The 23342-nt window shown below is 48.8% G+C and overlaps 1 protein-coding gene across 2 annotated transcripts in view; it reads left to right on the plus strand.

Annotated features, from left to right (window-relative positions):
• The window catches only part of LOC109884856 (guanine nucleotide-binding protein G(olf) subunit alpha-like), a 110610-nt gene extending 88982 nt beyond the window's left edge, over positions 1-21628 (plus strand). For both annotated transcript variants that reach the window (XM_031810833.1, XM_031810831.1), the window contains exons 8-11: positions 3001-3121; positions 9475-9605; positions 20331-20401; positions 20622-21628. In XM_031810833.1, coding sequence (XP_031666693.1) covers positions 3001-3121; positions 9475-9605; positions 20331-20401; positions 20622-20768 — 470 coding nt within the window. In that variant the 3' untranslated portion in view covers positions 20769-21628. The remainder of the gene's footprint in view (positions 1-3000; positions 3122-9474; positions 9606-20330; positions 20402-20621) is intronic.
• The last annotated feature ends 1714 nt before the right edge of the window (positions 21629-23342 follow it).

Below are 23342 nucleotides of genomic sequence, written 5' to 3' on the forward strand. Positions count from 1 at the left end.
AGGTGTAGTAGACCTCACAGTGAAATGCTGAATACAACAGGTGTAGTAGACCTCACAGTGAAATGCTGAATACAACAGGTGTAGTAGACCTCACAGTGTAATGCTGAATACAACAGGTGTAGTAGACCTCACAGTGAAATGCTGAATACAACAGGTGTAGTAGACCTTACAGTGAAATGCTAAATACAACAGGTGTAGTAGACCTCACAGTGAAATGCTGAATACAACAGGTGTAGTAGACCTCACAGTGAAATGCTGAATACAACAGGTGTAGTAGACCTCACAGTGAAATGCTGAATACAACAGGTGTAGTAGACCTTACAGTGAAATGCTGAATACAACAGGTGTAGTAGACCTTAGAGGGAAACGCTGACTTACAAGCCCTTTCTTTAACCAACAATGCCGTTTTAAGAAAACATAAGTGTTAAGTAAAAAATAAAAATAACAAATAGTTAAAGAGCAGTAATTGAGGTGTAGATGTAGGTAGAGTTATTAAAGTGACTATGCATAGATGATAAACAGAGTAGCAGCAGCGTAAAAGGGGGGTCTGTGTAGCCCTTTGATTAGCTGTTCAGGAGTCTTATGGCTTGAGGGTAGAAGCTCTTAAGAAGCCTTTATGACCTAGACTTGGTGCTCCGGTACCGCTTGCCATGCAGAAGCAGAGAGAACAGTCTATGACTAGGGTGGCTGGAGTCTTTGACAATTTTTAGGGCCTTGCTCTGACACAGCCTGGTATAGATGTCCTGGATGGCAGGAAGTACTGGGCCGTTCGCACTACCCTCTGTAGTGCCTTGAGGTTGGAGGCCGAGCAGTTGCCATACCAGACAGTGATGCAACCAGTCAGGATGTTCTCAATGGTGCAGCTGTAGAAGGATCTGAGGATCTGAGGACCCATGCCAAATCTTTTCAGTCTCCTGAGGGGGAATAGGTTTTGTCGTGCCCTCTTCACGACTGTCTTGGTGTGTTTGGACCGTGATAGTTTGTTGATGCTGTGGACACCAAGGAACTTGAAGCTCTCAACCTGCTCCACTGCAGCCCCGTCGATGAGAATGGGGGTGTGCTCGGTCCTCTTTTCCTGTAGTCCACAATCATCTCCTTTGTTTTGATCACATTGAGGGAGAGGTTGTTGTCCTGGCACCACACGGTCAGGTCTCTGACCTCCTCCCTATAGGCTGTCTCGTCGTTGTCGTTGATCAGGCCTACCACTGTTGTGTCATCAGCAAACTGAATGATGGTGTTGGAGTCGTGCCTGGCCGTGCAGTCATGAGTGAACAGGGAGTACAGGAGGGGACTGAGCATGCATCCCTGAGGGGCCCCTGTGTTGAGGATCAGCACAGCAGATGTGTTGTTACCTACCTTTACCACCTGGGGACGGCCCGTCAGGAAGTCCAGGATCCAGTTGCAGAGGGAGGTGTTGAATCCCAGGGTCCTGAGCTTAGTGATGAGCTTTGAGGGCACTATGGTGTTGAACGCTGAGCTGTAGTCAATTAATAGCATTCTCACGTAGGTGTTCCTTTTGTCCAGGTGGGAAAGGGCAGTGTGGAGTGCAATAGAGATTGCATCATCTGTGGATCTGTCAGGGATTTATGCAAATTGGAGTGGGTCTAGGGTTTCTGGGATAATGGTGTTGATGTGAGCCATTACCAACCTTTCAAAGCACTTCATGGCTACAGATGTGAGTGCTACGGGTCGGTAGTGTTAGCTATTTATTTTTATTCTTCAATAACACAAACTCCAAAGCAAATCAGGGGGAGAAAATTAGGTTTATTCAGAGAGGACAAATCAAGATGTTATGCTGGGATGTAGATGTTCAGATGTTCAACCTCCCCTGTCCTCAGCTTTACTCCACTGAACAATGGAACAGGATGCCATTTATAACCCAAACATCTGGAGAGACCTTAAAATAGCTGTGCAGTGACTCTCACCATCCTACCTGGCAGAGCTTGAGAGGATCAGAGCTTGAGAGGATCTGCAGAGAAGGATGGGAGAAACTCCCCAAATACAGGTGTGCCAAGCTTGTAGCATCATACCCAAGGAGACTTGAGGCTGTAATCGCTGCCAAAGGTGCTTCAACAAAGTACTGAGTAAAGGGTCTGATGTGATATAATTATAAACATTTTGTTTAAAAACCTGTTTTTGCTTTGTCATTATGGGGTATTGTGTGAGGGAAAAAAACAAGTTATTAGTCATAAGTTACTTATAAAATTGCTAAATCTTCTTTCTGCCACGTGGCAAAATATGTAGAATTGTAGCAAAGTTGCTTTAAAATTGCAACATTTTCTGTATTCCCAGTGGCAAAATGTGTAGAATTGTAGCAAAGTTGCTTTAAAATTGCAACATTTTCTGTATTCCCAGTGGCAAAATGTGTAGAATTGTAGCAAAGTTGCTTTAAAATTGCAACATTTTCTGTATTCCCAGTGGCAAAATGTGTAGAAGTGTAGCAAAGTTGCTTTAAAATTGCAACATTTTCTGTATTCCCAGTGGCAAAATGTGCAGTCACATCTCTTCTCCTGTAGATGTGACTGCTATCATATTATCTCCTCCTCTCCTCTCCTGTAGATGTGACTGCTATCATCTTATCTCCTCCTCTCCTGTAGATGTGACTGCTATCATATTATCTCCTCCTCTCCTCTCCTGTCCTGTAGATGTGACTGCTATCATCTTATCTCCTCTGCTCTCTTCTCCTGTAGATGTGACTGCTATCATCTTATCTCCTCCTCTCCTCTCCTGTAGATGTGACTGCTATCATCTTATCTCCTCTGCTCTCTTCTCCTGTAGATGTGACTGCTATCATCTTATCTCCTCCTCTCCTCTCCTGTAGATGTGACTGCTATCATCTTATCTCCTCCTCTCCTCTCCTGTCCTGTAGATGTGACTGCTATCATCTTATCTCCTCCTCTCATCTCCTATAGATGTGACTGCTATCATCTTATCTCCTCTGCTCTCCTCTCCTGTAGATGTGACTGCTATCATCTTATCTCCTCCTCTCCTCTCCTGTAGATGTGACTGCTATCATCTTTGTGGTTGCCAGCAGCAGCTACAACATGGTCATAAGAGAGGACAACAACACCAACAGGCTACGGGAAGCCCTGGATCTCTTCCGCAGTGTCTGGAATAACAGGTCTGTGTAGAACCATATATACGAAAGTATGTGGACACCCATTCAAATTAGGAGATTTGGCTATTTCAGCCACACCCATTGGTGACAAGGTGTATAAAAATCGAGCACACATCCATGAAATCTCCATAGACAAGCATTGGCAGTAGAATGGCCTTAATGAAGAGCTCAGTGACTTTCAACGTGGCACTTGTTATAGGATGCCATGCTTTCCAACAACTCAGTTTTGTCAAATTTCTGCCCTGCTAGAGCTTCCCCCGGTCAACTGTAAGTGCTGTTGTTGTGAAGTGTAAACGTTTAGGAGCAACAACGGCTCAGCCTGCAAAGTGGTAGACCACACAAGCTCACAGAACGGGACCGCCGAGTGCTGAAGCGCGTAGCTTGTAGAAATCGTCTGTCCTCGGTTGCATCACTACCGAGTTCCAAACTGCCTCTGGAAGCAACGTCAGCGCTGTTTGTCGGCAGCTTCATGAAATGCACACAAGCCTAAGATCACCATGCGCAATAGTGATGAATCACGGTTCACCATCTGGCAGTCCGACAGACGAATCTGGGGATGCCAGGAGAACGCTACCTGCCCCAATGCATAGTGCTAACTGTGAAGTTTGGTGGAGGAGGATTAATGGTCTGGGGCTGTTTTTCATGGTTGGGATAGGCCCCTTAGTTCCAGTGAAGTGAAAATGTAATTTAATAACACATATGGAATCATGTAGTAACCAAAAAAGCGTTAAACAAATCAAAATTCTTCAAATAGCCACCTTTTGCCTTGATGACAGCTTTGCACACTCTTGGCATTCTCACAACCAGCTTCATGAGGTAGTCACCTGTAATACATTTCGATTAGCAGGTCTGCCTTCTTAAAAGTTCATCTGTGGAATTTATTTCCTTCTTAATGCGTTTGAGCCAATCACTTGTATTGTGACAAGGTAAGGGGGGTATACAGAAGATAGCCCTATTTGGTGAAAGACCAAGTCCATCCCCCACCTCTTCGCCCCTCACCATCAAACCGTTGGCTGAGGCCATTAGAACGTTCCCTGACATACATGGCTTTGAGGCGGGCCCCCCATACCCATAAGTCTTTGCGGACGACCTTATCTTATTTCTAACAAACCCAGAATACTCCCTCCCTCTCTCACTTACAAAACCTATTACAGTATAATAGTTATTTCTCTGGATATTAGGTCAATATAAAGTGAAATCTTACCGTTGTCTGTATTTAACCATCATAACATCAAGCACAAGTTTCCTTTTAGATGGTCACCTATGGGCTTCACCATCATAACCCTATGGGCTTCACCATCATAACCCATCATAACCCTATGGGCTTCACCATCATAACCCTGTGGGCTTCACCATCATAACCCTGTGGGCTTCACCATCATAACCCTGTGGGCTTCACCATCATAACCCTATGGGCTTCACCATCATAACCCTATGGGCTTCACCATCATAACCCATCATAACCCTATGGGCTTCACCATCATAACCCTGTGGGCTTCACCATCATAACCCTATGGGCTTCACCATCATAACCATATGGGCTTCACCATCATAACCCATCATAACCATATGGGCTTCACCATCATAACCCATCATAACCCTATGGGCTTCACCATCATAACCCTATGGGCTTCACCATCATAACCCATCATAACCCTATGGGCTTCATCATCATAACCTTATGGGCTTCACCATCATAACCCTATGGGCTTCACCATCATATCCATATGGGCTTCACCATCATAACCCTATGGGCTTGACCATCATAACCCATCATAACCTTATGGGCTTCACCATCATAACCCATCATAACCCTATGGGCTTCACCATCATAACCATATGCTTCACCATCATAACCTTATGGGCTTCACCATCATAACCCTATGGGCTTCACCATCATAACCCTATGGGCTTCACCATCATAACCCTATGGGCTTCACCATCATAACCCTATGGGCTTCACCATCATAACCCTATGGGCTTCACCATCATAACCCTATGGGATTCATCATCATAACCCTATGGGCTTCACCATCATAACCCATCATAACCCTATGGGCTTCACCATCATAACCCTATGGGCTTCACCATCATAACCTTATGGGCTTCACCATCATAACCCTATGGGCTTCACCATCATAACCCATCATAACCCCATGGGCTTCACCATCATAACCCCATGGGCTTCACCATCATAACCCTTCACCATCATAACCCTTCACCATCATAACCCTTCACCATCATAACCCTATGGGCTTCACCATCATAACCCTATGGGATTCACCATCATAACCCATCATAACCCTATGGGCTTCACCATCATAACCTTATGGGCTTCACATATTTGGGCATAATGGTGGATGGTAACCTGAACAACCTCTATAAACTCAATCTGGCCAGCTGGTTGCAAAAAGATGGAGGGTGACCTTAGTAAATGGATGGACTTTAATGTAATTAAAATGAATGTCCTGCCCAGGTTTCTATATTTGTTTCAATCTCTCCCTATCCCTGTTCCCGCAGCAATCTTTTCCTCTCTCGACAAGCTGACCAGACGGTTTATCTGGCACGGCAAAACCCCTAGGGTTGGCCTGGATAAACTGACCCTTGATTACAGTCAAGGGGGCTTAAATCTCCCCCATTTCAGAATGTACTACTGGGCTGCACAGTCTAGGTTTCTGGCTCAGAGGTTTGACAATGGTCCTTCTTCCTCATGGTTGAACATGGAAAAGTTTGAGGTACATGAGGACACTGGGACAGATTTGTTTTACAAATGGGACAGGAAATCTATAAAAAAAACATCACAGACAACCCTTTAATCATACAGTCTGTCCTGGCATGGTGCAAACTGCATGAGCTGTTCGGACGAGAGGGATTCCTTTCCCCTAAAACCCCTTTTTGGAACAATAGATTGATCCCTATGTTTTTCCAGAATAGTTACTTTAGACCCTGGTCTGAGAAGGGGATCACTCTTCTGGAACATTGTTACGAGGAGGGACTTCTTATGTCTTTTGATCAGCTGAAACAGAAATACCACTTGCCTAACAGGGACTTCTTTAGTTACCTACTACTAGGACATTTTATTAGGGTGACTCTCAAGGGACAATGGAAACTACCTAAGATGTCACCTATTGAACAACTCTGCCACGCAGACCAACCACTGTTCAAGACCATTTCCTGTATATACGATGCTCTTATGTCAGGACTAACAGTGCCTGGGCTAGATAAACCCCGACTTAGATGGGAAAAAGATCTGTATAGATCCTTGATGAGGATCTATGGAGTGACCTATGCAGGGATGGTGTTACATCGACATTGAACTCCAGATACAGACTGATCCAGTTTAATTTCCTCCATCAGCTCTATATCACCCCATCTAGACTGCACAAGTTCAACCCAGATATCTCCTCCCTATGTTTTAGATGTGGCTCAGATGAAGGAACATTCCTCCATTCCACTTGGCAGTGTTCAAAACTACACGGTTTCTGGCAGGGGGTATGAGATACCATATCCTCAATTCACGGAGTTGCATTCCCTTTAGACCCGGAGGTCTGTCTACTGGGTAACATTACTAACACCAATCTTAGGCAAAGCCATACTGTAAAGATAACATAAATATTGCTAGCGATGGCCAAGAAATGTATTACCTTGAAATGGAAAACAGATTCCTCCCCTGCCAGTAGCAATGTGGCTATCAGAAGTTAATAGTTCTATCCCACTGGAGAAAATCACTTGTTAGAGACATTTTTACATTATTTGGCAACCTGTTATTGATTATATGGAGAATCTCCCCTCACGGAATGTTTACTTGACTTTACCGCACTTATTGTCTCCATGGGAACATTTTGTTGCAGTGTCATGGACACGTTTAAAGTGACGTTTAAATAAAAAACGAATTGACAATACAACGTTCATAACAGTTACATACCACTGAAAAGAGACTGGGTGGATAGGAACTGCTGGCCTTACTGAGTGGATAGGAACATTAGCCTTCTGGTCTTACTGGGTGGATAGGAACATTAGCCTTCTGGTCTTACTGGGTGGATTGGAACATTAGCCTGCTGGCCTTACTGAGTGGATAGGAACATTAGCCTGCTGGCCTTACTGGGTGGATAGGAACATTAGCCTGCTGGCCTTACTGAGTGGATAGGAACATTAGCCTGCTGGCCTTACTGGGTGGATAGGAACATTAGCCTGCTGGCCTTACTGAGTGGATAGGAACATTAGCCTGCTGGCCTTACTGAGTGGATAGGAACATTAGCCTGCTGGCCTTACTGAGTGGATAGGAACATTAGCCTGCTGGCCTTACTGAGTGGATAGGAACATTAGCCTGCTGGCCTTACTGGGTGGATAGGAACATTAGCCTGCTGGCCTTACTGAGTGGATAGGAACATTAGCCTGCTGGCCTTACTGAGTGGATAGGAACATTAGCCTGCTGGCCTTACTGAGTGGATAGGAACATTAGCCTGCTGGCCTTACTGAGTGGATAGGAACATTAGCCTGCTGGCCTTACTGAGTCTATAGGAACATTAGCCTGCTGACCTTACTGAGTCTATAGGAACATTAGCCTGCTGGCCTTACTGAGTCTATAGGAACATTCGCCTGCTGGCCTTACTGAGTGGATAGGAACATTAGCCTGCTGGCCTTACTGAGTCTATAGGAACATTAGCCTGCTGGCCTTACTGAGTGGATAGGAACATTAGCCTGCTGGCCTTACTGGGTGGATAGGAACATTAGCCTGCTGGCCTTACTGGGTGGATAGGAACATTAGCCTGCTGGCCTTACTGAGTGGATAGGAACATTAGCCTGCTGGCCTTACTGAGTGGATAGGAACATTAGCCTGAGTGGATAGGAACATTAGCCTGCTGGCCTTACTGAGTGGATAGGAACATTAGCCTGCTGGCCTTACTGAGTGGATAGGAACATTAGCCTGCTGGCCTTACTGAGTGGATAGGAACATTAGCCTGCTGGCCTTACTGAGTGGATAGGAACATTAGCCTGCTGGCCTTACTGAGTCTATAGGAACATTCGCCTGCTGGCCTTACTGAGTGGATAGGAACATTAGCCTGCTGGCCTTACTGAGTGGATAGGAACATTAGCCTGCTGGCCTTACTGAGTGGATAGGAACATTAGCCTGCTGGCCTTACTGAGTGGATAGGAACATTAGCCTGCTGGCCTTACTGAGTGGATAGGAACATTAGCCTGCTGGCCTTACTGAGTGGATAGGAACATTAGCCTGCTGGCCTTACTGAGTGGATAGGAACATTAGCCTGCTGGCCTTACTGAGTCTATAGGAACATTCGCCTGCTGGCCTTACTGAGTGGATAGGAACATTAGCCTGCTGGCCTTACTGAGTGGATAGGAACATTAGCCTGCTGGCCTTACTGAGTGGATAGGAACATTAGCCTGCTGGCCTTACTGAGTGGATAGGAACATTAGCCTGCTGGCCTTACTGAGTCTATAGGAACATTCGCCTGCTGGCCTTACTGAGTGGATAGGAACATTAGCCTGCTGGCCTTACTGAGTGGATAGGAACATTAGCCTGCTGGCCTTACTGAGTGGATAGGAACATTAGCCTGCTGGCCTTACTGAGTGGATAGGAACATTAGCCTGATGGCCCTACTGGGTGGATAGGAACATTAGCCTGCTGGCCTTACTGAGTGGATAGGAACATTAGCCTGCTGGCCTTACTGAGTGGATAGGAACATTAGCCTGCTGGCCTAACTGGGTAGATAGGAACATTAGCCTGCTGGCCTTACTGGGTGGATAGGAACATAATAAATTCAACAAATTGACTTTTAACAAGGCACACCTGTTAATTGAAATGCATTCCAGGTGACTACTTCATGAAGCTGGTTGAGAGAATGCTAAGAGTGTGCAAAGTTGTCATGAAGGAAAAGGGTGGCTACTTTGAACACTCTCAAATATAAAATATATTTTGATTTGTTTAACACTTTTTTTGGTAACTACATGATTCCGTATGTGTTATTTCATAGTTTTGATAGAAATAGTAGAAATAAAGAAAACCCTTGAATGAGTAGGTGTGTCCAAACTTTTGACTGGTGCTCTATATTTTAATTTAATTAATTAATTAATTTTATTTAACCTTTATTTAACCAGGCAAGTCAGTTAAGAACAACTTCTTATTTTCAATGACGGCCTAGGAACAGTGGGTTAACTGCCTGTTCAGGGGCAGAACGACAGATTTGTACCTTGTCAGCTCGGGGGTTTGAACTTGCAACCTTCCGGTTACTAGTCCAACGCTCTAACCACTAGTCTACCCTGCCGCCCCAGTTCTACAGTCAAGTCTTTATCCTATTTTCTTTTTAAATGTTTGTTTGTTTGTTGTTAATCTCCAGATGGTTACGCACTATATCGGTCATATTATTTCTGAACAAGCAGGACATGTTGGCTGAGAAGGTATTAGCTGGAAAATCCAAAATCGAAAACTACTTCCCTGAATATGCCCGCTACACCTTACCCAATGAAGGTAGGCAGCTCACCACACCACATTAACCCACACCATCCCACACCACATTAACCCACACCATTCCACACCACATTAACCCACACCATCCCACATCACATTGACCCACACCATCCCACACCACATTAACCCATACCATCCCACACCACATCACATGAACCCACACCATCCCACACCACACCACATTATCCCACACCATCCCACACCACACCACATTAACCCACACCATCCCACACCACATTAACCCACACCATCCCACATCACATTAACCCACACCATCCCACACCACATTAACCCACACCCTCCCACACCACATTAACCAACACCATCCCACACCACATCACATTAACCCACACCATCCCACACCACACCACATTATCCCACACCATCCCACACCACACCACATTAACCCACACCATCCCACACCACATTAACCCACACCATCCCACATCACATTAACCCACACCATCCCACACCACATTAACCCACACCATCCCACACCACATCACATTAACCCACATCATCCCTCACCACACCTCACCACACCTCACCACACCACCCCTCACCACAAACCCCTCACTACACCGTACCACACCAGGCTCACTACACCACACCACACCATACTCATTACACCACACCATGCTCACTACACTACACCATGCTCACTACACCACACCATGCTCACTACACTACACCATGCTCACTACACCACACCATGCTCACTACACCACACCACACCATGCTCACTACACCACACCACGCTCACTACACCATACTACACCATGCTCACCACACCATGCTCACTAACCCATACTACACCATGCTCACCACACTGCTGACTAACCCACACCACACCATGCTCACTACACCACACCATGCTCACTACACCACACCACGCTCACTACACCACACCACACCACACCATGCTCACTACACCACACCACACCACACCATGCTCACTACACCACACTACACCACACCACACCATGCTCACGACACCACACCACCCCATGCTCACTACACCACACCACGCTCACTACACCATACTACACCATACCACACCACGCTCACTACACCATACTACACCATACCACACCATACTACACCATACCATACTACACCACACCATACCACACCATACCACACCATACCACACCATACCACACCATACTACACCATACCACACCACATCACATTAACCCACACCATCCCACATCACATTAACCCACACCATCCCACACCACATCACATGAACCCACACATCCCACACCACATTAACCCACACCATCCCACACCACATCACATTGACCCACACCATCCCACATCACATTAACCCACACCATCCCACACCACATCACATGAACCCACACCATCCCACATCACATTAATCCACACCATCCCACACCACATTAATCCACACCATCCCACACCACATCACATGAACCCACACCATCCCACACCACATCACATTAACCCACACCATCCCACACCACACCACATTATCCCACACCATCCCACACCACACCACATTAACCCACACCATCCCACACCACATTAACCCACACCATCCCACATCACATTAACCCACACCATCCCACACCACATTAACCCACACCATCCCACACCATCCCACACCACATTACATTAACCCACATCATCCCTCACCACACCACCCATCACCACAAACCCCTCACTACACCATACCACACCAGGCTCACTACACCACACCATGCTCACTACACCACACCACACCATGCTCACTACACCACACCATGCTCACTACACCACACCATGCTCACTACACCACACCATCCTCACTACACCACACCATCCTCACTACACCACACCATGCTCACTACACCACACCACACCATGCTCACTACACCACACTACACCACACCACACCACACCATGCTCACTACACCACACCACGCCATGCTCACTACACCACACCACGCTCACTACACCATACTACACCATGCTCACCACACCATGCTCACTAACCCATACTACACCATGCTCACCACACCATGCTCACTACACCACACCATGCTCACTACACCACACCACACCATACTCACTACACCACACCATGCTCACTACACTACACCATGCTCACTACACCACACCATGCTCACTACACCACACCATCCTCACTACACCACACCATCCTCACTACACCACACCATGCTCACTACACCACACCACACCATGCTCACTACACCACACTACACCACACCACACCACACCATGCTCACTACACCACACCACACCATGCTCACTACTCCACACCACGCTCACTACACCATACTACACCATGCTCACTACACCATACCACACCATACTACACCATACCATACCACACCATACCACACCATACTACACCATACTACACCATACCACACCATACCACACCATACTACACCATACCACACCACATCACATTAACCCACACCATCCCACACCACATTAACCCACACCATCCCACACCACATCACATGAACCCACACCATCCCACACCACATTAACCCACACCATCCCATCCCACACCACATCACATTAACCCACACCATCCCACATCACATTAACCCACACCATCCCACACCACATTAACCCACACCATCCCACACCACATTAACCCACACCATCCCACACCACACCACATTATCCCACACCACACCATCCCACACCACACCACATTAACCCACATTATCCCACACCACATTAACCCACACCATCCCACATCACATTAACCCACACCATCCCACACCACATTAACCCACACTATCCCACACCATCCCACACCACATTAACCCACATCATCCCTCACCACACCTCACCACACCACCCCTCACCACAAACCCCTCACTACACCATACCACACCAGGCTCACTACACCACACCATGCTCACTACACCACACCACACCATACTCACTACACTACACCATGCTCACTACACCACACCATGCTCACTACACTACACCATGCTCACTACACCACACCATCCTCACTAAACCACACCATGCTCACTACACCACACCATGCTCACTACACCACACCATGCTCACTACACCACACTACACCACACCACACCACACCATGCTCACTACACCACACCACACCATGCTCACTACACCACACCACGCCATGCTCACCACACTGCTGACTAACCCACACCACACCATGCTCACTACACCACACCACGCTCACTACACCACACCACACCATGCTCACTACACCACACCACACCATGCTCACTACACCACACCACACCATGCTCACTACACCACACCACGATCACTACACCATACTACACCATGCTCACCACACCATGCTCACTAACCCATACTACACCATGCTCACTACACCATACTACACCATACTCACCACACCATGCTCACTACGCCATACTACACCATACCACACCATACGACACCATACCACACCATGCTCACTACACCATACCATACCACACCATGCTCACCACACCATGCTCACTGCGCCATACTACACCATACCACACCATGCTCACTACACCATACCACACCATGCTCACTACACCATACCACACCATGCTCACTACACCATACCACACCATGCTCACTACACCATACCATACCACACCATACTACACCATACCACACCATACTACACCATACCATACCACACCATACCACACCATACTACACATACCACACCATACTACACCATACCACACCATACCACACCATACTACACCATACCACACCATACTACACCATACCACACCATACTACACCATAGCACACCATACTACACCATACCATACTACACCATACCACACCATACCACACAACCATACTACACCATACCACACCATACTACACCATACCATACCACACCATACTACACCATACCACACCATACTACACCATACCACACCATACCACACCATACTACTCCATACCATACCACACCATACTACACCATACCATACCACACCATGCTACACCATACTACACCATACCACACCATACTACACCATACCATACTACACCATACCACACCATACCATACTACACCATACCACACCATACTACACCATACCACACCATACCACACCATACCACACCATACCACACCATACCATACTACACCATACCACACCATACTACACCATACCACACCATGCTCACTACACCATACCACACCATGCTCACTACACCATACTACACCACACCATACTACACCATACCACACCATACCACACCATACTACACCATACCATACCACACCATCTACACCACACATACCACACCATACCACCCATACACCATACCACACCATACTACACCATGCCACACCATACCACACCATACTACACCATACCATACCACACCATACCACACCATACTACACCACATCATACTACACCATACCATACCACACCACACCATACCATACCACACCATACTACACCATACCACACCACACCATACTCACTACACCACACCATGCTCACTACACTACACCATGCTCACTACACCACACCATCCTCACTACACCACACCATCCTCACTACACCACACCATCCTCACTACACCACACCATGCTCACTACACCACACTACACCACACCACACCACACCATGCTCACTACACCACACCACGCCATGCTCACTACACCACACCACGCTCACTACACCATACTACACCATGCTCACCACACCATGCTCACTAACCCATACTACACCATGCTCACCACACCATGCTCACTAACCCACACCACACCATGCTCACTAACCCACACCACACCATGCTCACTACACCACACCATGCTCACTACACCACACCACGCTCACTACACCACAACCACGCTCACTACACCACACCACACCATGCTCACTACACCACACTACACCACACCACACCATGCTCACTTCACCACACTACACCACACCACACCACACCATGCTCACTACACCACACCACACCATGCTCACTACTCCACACCACGCTCACTACACCATACTACACCATGCTCACCACACCATAACTACACCATACCACACCATACTACACCGTACCATACCATACCACACCATACCACACCATACTACACCATACTACACCATACCACACCATACCACACCATACTACACCATACCACAACCACATCACATTAACCCACACCATCCCCACACCACATTAACCCACACCATCCCACACCACATCACATGAACCCACACCATCCCACACCACATTAACCCACACCATCCCATCCCACACCACATCACATTAACCCACACCATCCCACATCACATTAACCCACACCATCCCACACCACATGAACCCACACCATCCCACACCACATTAACCCACACCATCCCACACCACATTAACCCACACCATCCCACACCACACCACATTATCCCACACCATCCCACACCACAACCACATTAACCCACACCATCCACACCACATGAACCCACACCATCCCACACCACATTAACCCACACCATCCCACACCACATTAACCCACACCATCCCACACCACATGAACCCACACCATCCCACATCACATTAACCCACACCATCCCACATCACATTAACCCACACCATCCCACACCACATCACATGAACCCACACCATCCCACACCACATGAACCCACACCATCCCACACCACATTAACCCACGCCATCCCACACCACATTAACCCACACCATCCCACACCACACCACATTATCCCACACCATCCCACACCACACCACATTAACCCACACCATCCCACACCACATGAACCCACACCATCCCACACCACATTAACCCACACATCCCACACCACATTAACCCACACCACATTATCCCACACCATCCCACACCACACCACATTAACCCACACCATCCCACACCACACCACATTAACCCACACCATACCACACCATACTACACCATACCACACCATGCTCACAACACCATACTACACCACACCATACTACACCATACCACACCATACTACACCATACTACACCATACCATACCACACCATACTACACCATACCACACCATACCACACCATACTACACCATACCACACCATACTACACCATACCACACCATACCACACCATACTACACCATACCATACCACACCATACCACACCATACTACACCACACCATACTACACAATACCACACCATACTACACCATACCACACCATACCACACCATACTACACCATACCATACCACACCATACCACACCATACTACACCCACATCATACTACACCATACCATACCACACCACACCATACCATACCACACCATACTACACCATACCACACCATACCATACCATACTACACCATTCCACACCATGCTCACTACACCATACTACACCACACCATACTACACCATACCACACCATACCACACCATACTACACCATACCATACCACACCATACTACACCATACCACACCATACCACACCATACTACACCATAACACACCATACTACACCATACCACACCATACTACACCATACCACACCATACTACACCATACCACACCATACCACACCATACTACACCATACCACACCATACTACACCATACCACACCATGCTACACCATACCACACCATACTACACCATACCACACCATACTACACCATACCACACCATACTACACCATACCATACCACATCATACTACACCATACCACACCATGCTCACTACACCATACTACACCATACTACACCATACTACACCATACCACACCATACCACACCATACTACACCATACCACACCATACCACACCATACCACACCACACCATACCACACCATACCACACCACACCATACCACACCATACTACACCATACCACACCATACCACACCATGCTCACTACACCATACCACACCATACCACACCATGCTCACTACACCATACTACACCATACCACACCATGCTCACTACACAATACTACACCATGCTACACCATACCACACCATGCTCACTACACAATACTACACCATGCTACACCATACCACACCATGCTCACTACACCATACCACACCATACTACACCATACCACACCATACCACACCATACTACACCATACCACACCATACTACACCATACCACACCATACTACACCATACCACAACATACTACACCATACCACACCATACCACACCACACTACACCATACCACACCATACTACACCATACCATACCACACCATACCACACCATACTACACCACACCATACTACACAATACCACACCATACTACACCATACCACACCCATACCACACCATACTACACCACACCATACCACACCATGCTCACTACACCATACCACCCCATACTACACCATACCCACACCATACCACACCATACTACACCATACCACACCATACTACACCATACTACACCATACTACACCATACCATACCACACCATACTACACCATACCACACCATACCACACCATACTACACCATACCACACCATACTACACCATACCACACCATACCACACCATACTACACCATACCATACCACACCATACCACACCATACTACACCACACCATACTACACAATACCACACCATACTACACCATACCACACCATACCACACCATACTACACCATACCATACCACACCATACCACACCATACTACACCACATCATACTACACCATACCATACCACACCACACCATACCATACCACACCATACTACACCATACACACCATACCATACCATACTACAACCATTCCACACCATGCTCACTACACCATACTACACCACACCATACTACACCATACCACACCATACCACACCATACTAACCATACCACCATACTACAACCATACCACACCATGCTACACCATACCACACCATACTACACCATACCACACCATACTACACCATACCACACCATACTACACCATACCATACCACATCATACTACACCATACACACCATGCTCACTACACCATACTACACCATACTACACCATACTACACCATACCACACCATACCGACACCATACTACACCATACCACACCATACCACACCATACCACACCACACCATACCACACCATACTACACCATACCACACCATACCACACCATGCTCACTACACCATACCCACCATACCACACCATGCTCACTACACCATACTACACCATACCACACCCATGCTCACTACACAATACTACACCATGCTACACCATACCACACCATGCTCACTACACCATACCACACCATACTACACCATACACACCATACCACACCATACTACACCATACCACACCATACTACACCATACCACACCATACTACACCATAACACCACACCCATACTACACATACTACACCATACCACACCATACTACCCACCACAACATACCACACCATACACACCACACTACACCACACCCATACCAAACCACACCATGCCACACCACACCATACTACACCATACTACACCATACCACACCACACCACACCACACCATACCACACCACAATACCACACCACACCATACCACACCACACCCATCCCACATCACCATACCACACCATACCACACCATACCATGCCACACCACACCATACCACACCATACCACACCATACCATACCACACCACACCATACCACAACCACACCACACCATACCACACCATACCACACCATACCATACCATACCATACCACACCATACCATACCACACCATACCACACCGTACCACACCACAATACCACACCATACCACACCACACCATACCACACCATACCACACCATACCAACACCATACCATGCCACACCACACCATACCACACCATACCACACCATACCACACCATACCATACCACACCATACCACACCATACCACACCATACCACACCATACCACACCACACCATACCAAACCATACCACACCACACCATGCCACACCACACCATACCACACCACACCACACCACAATACCACACCACACCACACCACACCATACCACACCATACCACACCATACCATGCCACACCACACCATACCACACCACACCATACCATGCCACACCATACCATACCACACCATACCACACCATACCATGCCACACCACACCATACCACACCACACCACACAATACCACACCACAATACCACACCATACCACACCACACCATACCACACCATACCACACCATACCATGCCACACCACACCATACACACCACACCATACCATACCACACCATACCACACCATACCACACCATACCATACCACACCATACCACACCACACCATGCCACACCATACCACACCACACCATACTACACCACACCATACCACACCAGACCACACCATACCATACCACACCATACCACACCACACCATACCACACCATACCACACCATACCACACCATACCACACCACACCATGCCACACCATACCACACCACACCATACTACACCACACCACACCATACCATACCACACCATACCACACCACACCACACCATACCACACCATACCACACCACACCACACCACACCATACCACACCACACCACACCACACCACACCATACCACACCACACCACACCATACCACACCATACCCACACCACACCACACCATACCACACCACACCATACCACACCATACCACACCATACCACACCACAGCACACCATACCACACCATACCACACCACACCACACCATGCCACACCACACCATACTACACCACACCACACCACACCATGCCACACCATACCACACCACACCATACTACACCACACCACACCATACCATACCACACCACACCACACCACACCATACCACACCATACCATACCACACCACACCATACCACACCATACCACACCACACCCACACCATACCACACCATACCACACCACACCACACCATACCACACCATACCACACCACACCACACCACACCACACCATACCACACCACACCACACCATACCACACCACACCATACCACACCACACCACACCACACCATACCACACCACACCATACCACACCACACCATGCCACACCACACCATACTACACCACACCACACCACACCATACCACACCATACCACACCATACCATACCACACCATACCACACCATACCACACCACACCATACCACACCGCACCATACCACACCATACCACACCACACCATACCACACCATACCACACCATACCACACCATGCCACACCACACCATACTACACACCACACCACACCATACCACACCACACCATACCACACCACACCATACCACACCACACCACACCATACCACACCACACCATACCACACCATACCACACCACACCATACCACACCACACCACACCATACCACACCATACCACACCACACCATACCATACCACACCACACCATACCACACCATACCACACCACACCATACTACACCACACCACACCACACCACACCATACCACACCATACCACACCACACCATACCACACCATACCACACCACACCACACCACACCACACCCACACCACACCATACCACACCATACCACACCACACCACACCACACCACACCACACTACACCACACCACACCACGCCACGCCACGCCACGCCACACCATACCACACCACGCCACGCCACGCTCTATTTGAACTCCTTGGATGCCCCCTGTTTCTTCATCAGGCAGTTGAACCTGCAGTGTGTTTCTGTCTGTCTCTGTTCTACAGCAACTCCTGGTGAACCTGGTGAAGACCCCAAAGTGACTAGAGCTAAGTTTTTCATCCGAGATGAGTTCCTGGTAAGTATTCAGTATTACTAATTCATGTTTAAACCTACAATCTGGGATTTAAAAAAAACAAATTCGCTGCCGTTTTGTTCAAAATGTCCAAAGCGTTAATGTAATATTACCAATCGCAGATTGTAGCTTTAAAAGTCCCTTCTTAACACCTGTTGTAATACTCTTGTTGATAACCCTGGTCTGATGTAGTCTAATCAAACAGGCCCTCTCCCCTCCTCAGAGGATCAGCACAGCCAGTGGAGATGGCAGACACTACTGCTACCCCCACTTCACCTGTGCTGTGGACACGGAGAACATCAGGAGAGTCTTCAACGACTGTCGCGATATGATTCAGAGGATGCATCTGAGGCAGTACGAACTCCTGTGAAGGAATGGACAGACAGACAAACACACACACACACACCCATCAAGCCTTCTGGGGTTTTATTCAACCATTTTGTATCCTCGACCCGAAAAAACTGACCTGCCCCTTCCTAACCCCACCCTCTGTCCCGTCCCTCTGTCCTGATGGGGACTACTAAGTACGACTGAGGTGACATCCTCTTCCTCTTGTTGGGAGACTGACTTGAGGTGACATCCTCTTCCTCTTGTTGGGAGACTGACTGAGGTGACATCCTCTTCCTCTTGTTGGGAGACTGACTGAGGTGTCATCCTCTTCCTCTTGTTGGGAGACTGACTGAGGTGACATCCTCTTCCTCTTGTTGGGAGACTGACTGAGGTGACATCCTCTTCCTCTTGTTGGGAGACTGACTGAGGTGTCATCCTCTTCCTCTTGTTGGGAGACTGACTGAGGTGACATCCTCTTCCTCTTGTTGGGAGACTGACTGAGGTGTCATCCTCTTCCTCTTGTTGGGAGACTGACTGAGGTTTCATCCTCTTCCTCTTGTTGGGAGACTGACTGAGGGGTCATCCTCTTCCTCTTGTTGGGAGACTGACTGAGGGGTTATCCTCTTCCTCTTGTTGGGAGACTGACTGAGGTGTCATCCTCTTCCTCTTGTTGGGAGACTGACTGAGGTGTCATCCTCTTCCTCTTGTTGGGAGACTGACTGAGGTGACATCCTCTTCCTCTTGTTGGGAGACTGACTGAGGTGTCATCCTCTTCCTCTTGTTGGGAGACTGACTGAGGTGTCATCCTCTTCCTCTTGTTGGGAGACTGACTGAGGTGACATCACTGACTGACTGACTGACTTGCTGGCTGGCTTGCTAGGTGGGTGGTGGTGTGTACTGGACTGACTGACTGACTGACTGGCTGGCTGGCTGACTGGCTGGCTGGCTAGGTGGGTGGTGTGTACTGGACTGACTGACTGGCTGGCTAGGTGGGGGTGTGTACCGGACTGACTGACTGGCTGGCTAGGTGGGTGGTGGTGGTGTGTACTGGACTGACTGACTGGCTGGCTGGGTGGGTGGCTGGGTGGGAGGTGGTGGTGTGTACTGGACTGACTGACTGACTGACTGACTGGCTGGCTGGCTGACTGGCTGGCTAGGTGGGAGGTGGTGGTGTGTACTGGACTGACTGACTGGCTGGCTGGCTGGCTGGCTAGGTGGGAGGTGGTGGTGTGTACTGGACTGACTGACTGACTGACTGGCTGGCTAGGTGGGTGGTGTGTACTGGACTGACTGACTGACTTGCTGACTGGCTGGCTGGCTAGGTGGGAGGTGGTGGTGTGTGGATCAATGTGTGTGTGTGTGTGTGTGTCTCCCCGAATCACTTCCCGAAGAGAGAGTGATAACGGACAGAGAGATGGAGGGAGGAGGAAGACAAACGAGGAAGAAGAACAGAAAATGCACTTTGCTTTAATGCACAGGTTGTTAAATACCTGTTGTTGTTGAGGAAGGATCAACACCATATTTAATACTCTGTCTTACACAGTACCAGTGTTCCACGTCGACTGAGGGATGGAGGGACTCAGGCCTCCTGTTGTTTGAGGCCCTAAAGGACTGATACAGAGCAGAGGGAGGGAGGGAGGGAGGGAGGGAGGGAGGGAGAGGAGAGAGGGAGAGGAGAGAGAGGAGAGAGGGACAACTGGGAGCCAGGAAGAAAACAATGGAATGAACAGATGAACAAACTAATGAATGAAGAAAAGAATGGGAGTAAGCCCTGTTATCTCCTGTCACTGCTTTGTGCCTGGCGTGACGCCGTCCTAGAAGGAACAACTAACCGACACATTGACTGTCAGCAACAACAACAAGCATTTGAGCTTAGAACATCTATGACAGAGGGGGGACGGGAGGGGCGGGGGACAGACAGAGGGGGGGACAGACAGAGGGGGGACGGGAGGGGCGGGGGACAGACAGAGGGGGGGACAGACAGAGGGGGGACGGGAGGGGCGGGGGATAGACAGAGGGGCGGGGGACAGACAGAGGGGGGGGGGACAGACAGAGGGGGGGACAGACAGAGGGGGGACGGGAGGGGCGGGGGACAGACAGAGGGGCGGGGGACAGACAGAGGGGGGGGGGGGACAGACAGAGGGGCGGGGGACAGACAGAGGGGGGGGGGACAGACAGAGGGAGGACGGGAGGGGAGGGGGAGACAGACAGAGGGGGGACGGGAGGGGAGGGGGGAGACAGACAGAGGGGGGGACAGACAGAGGGGGGGACAGACAGAGGGGGGGGGGACAGACAGGGGGGCGGGGGACAGACAGAGGGAGGACGGGAGGGGGGGGGGAGACAGACAGAGGGGGGGGACAGACAGAGGGGCGGGGGACAGACAGAGGGGCGGGGGACAGACAGAGGGGCGGGGGACAGACGAGGGGCGGGGGACAGACAGAGGGGTGGGGGACAGACAGAGGGGGGGACAGACAGAGGGGGGACGGGAGGGGCGGGCAGGGGACAGACAGAGGGGGGGACAGACAGAGGGGCGGGGGATAGACAGAGGGGCGGGGGACAGACAGAGGGGCGGGGGACAGACAGAGGGGCGGGGGACAGACAGAGGGGCGGGGGG

The sequence above is a fragment of the Oncorhynchus kisutch genome, linkage group LG30 (assembly GCF_002021735.2).
Source record: "Oncorhynchus kisutch isolate 150728-3 linkage group LG30, Okis_V2, whole genome shotgun sequence".
Lineage (NCBI taxonomy): Eukaryota > Metazoa > Chordata > Actinopteri > Salmoniformes > Salmonidae > Oncorhynchus > Oncorhynchus kisutch.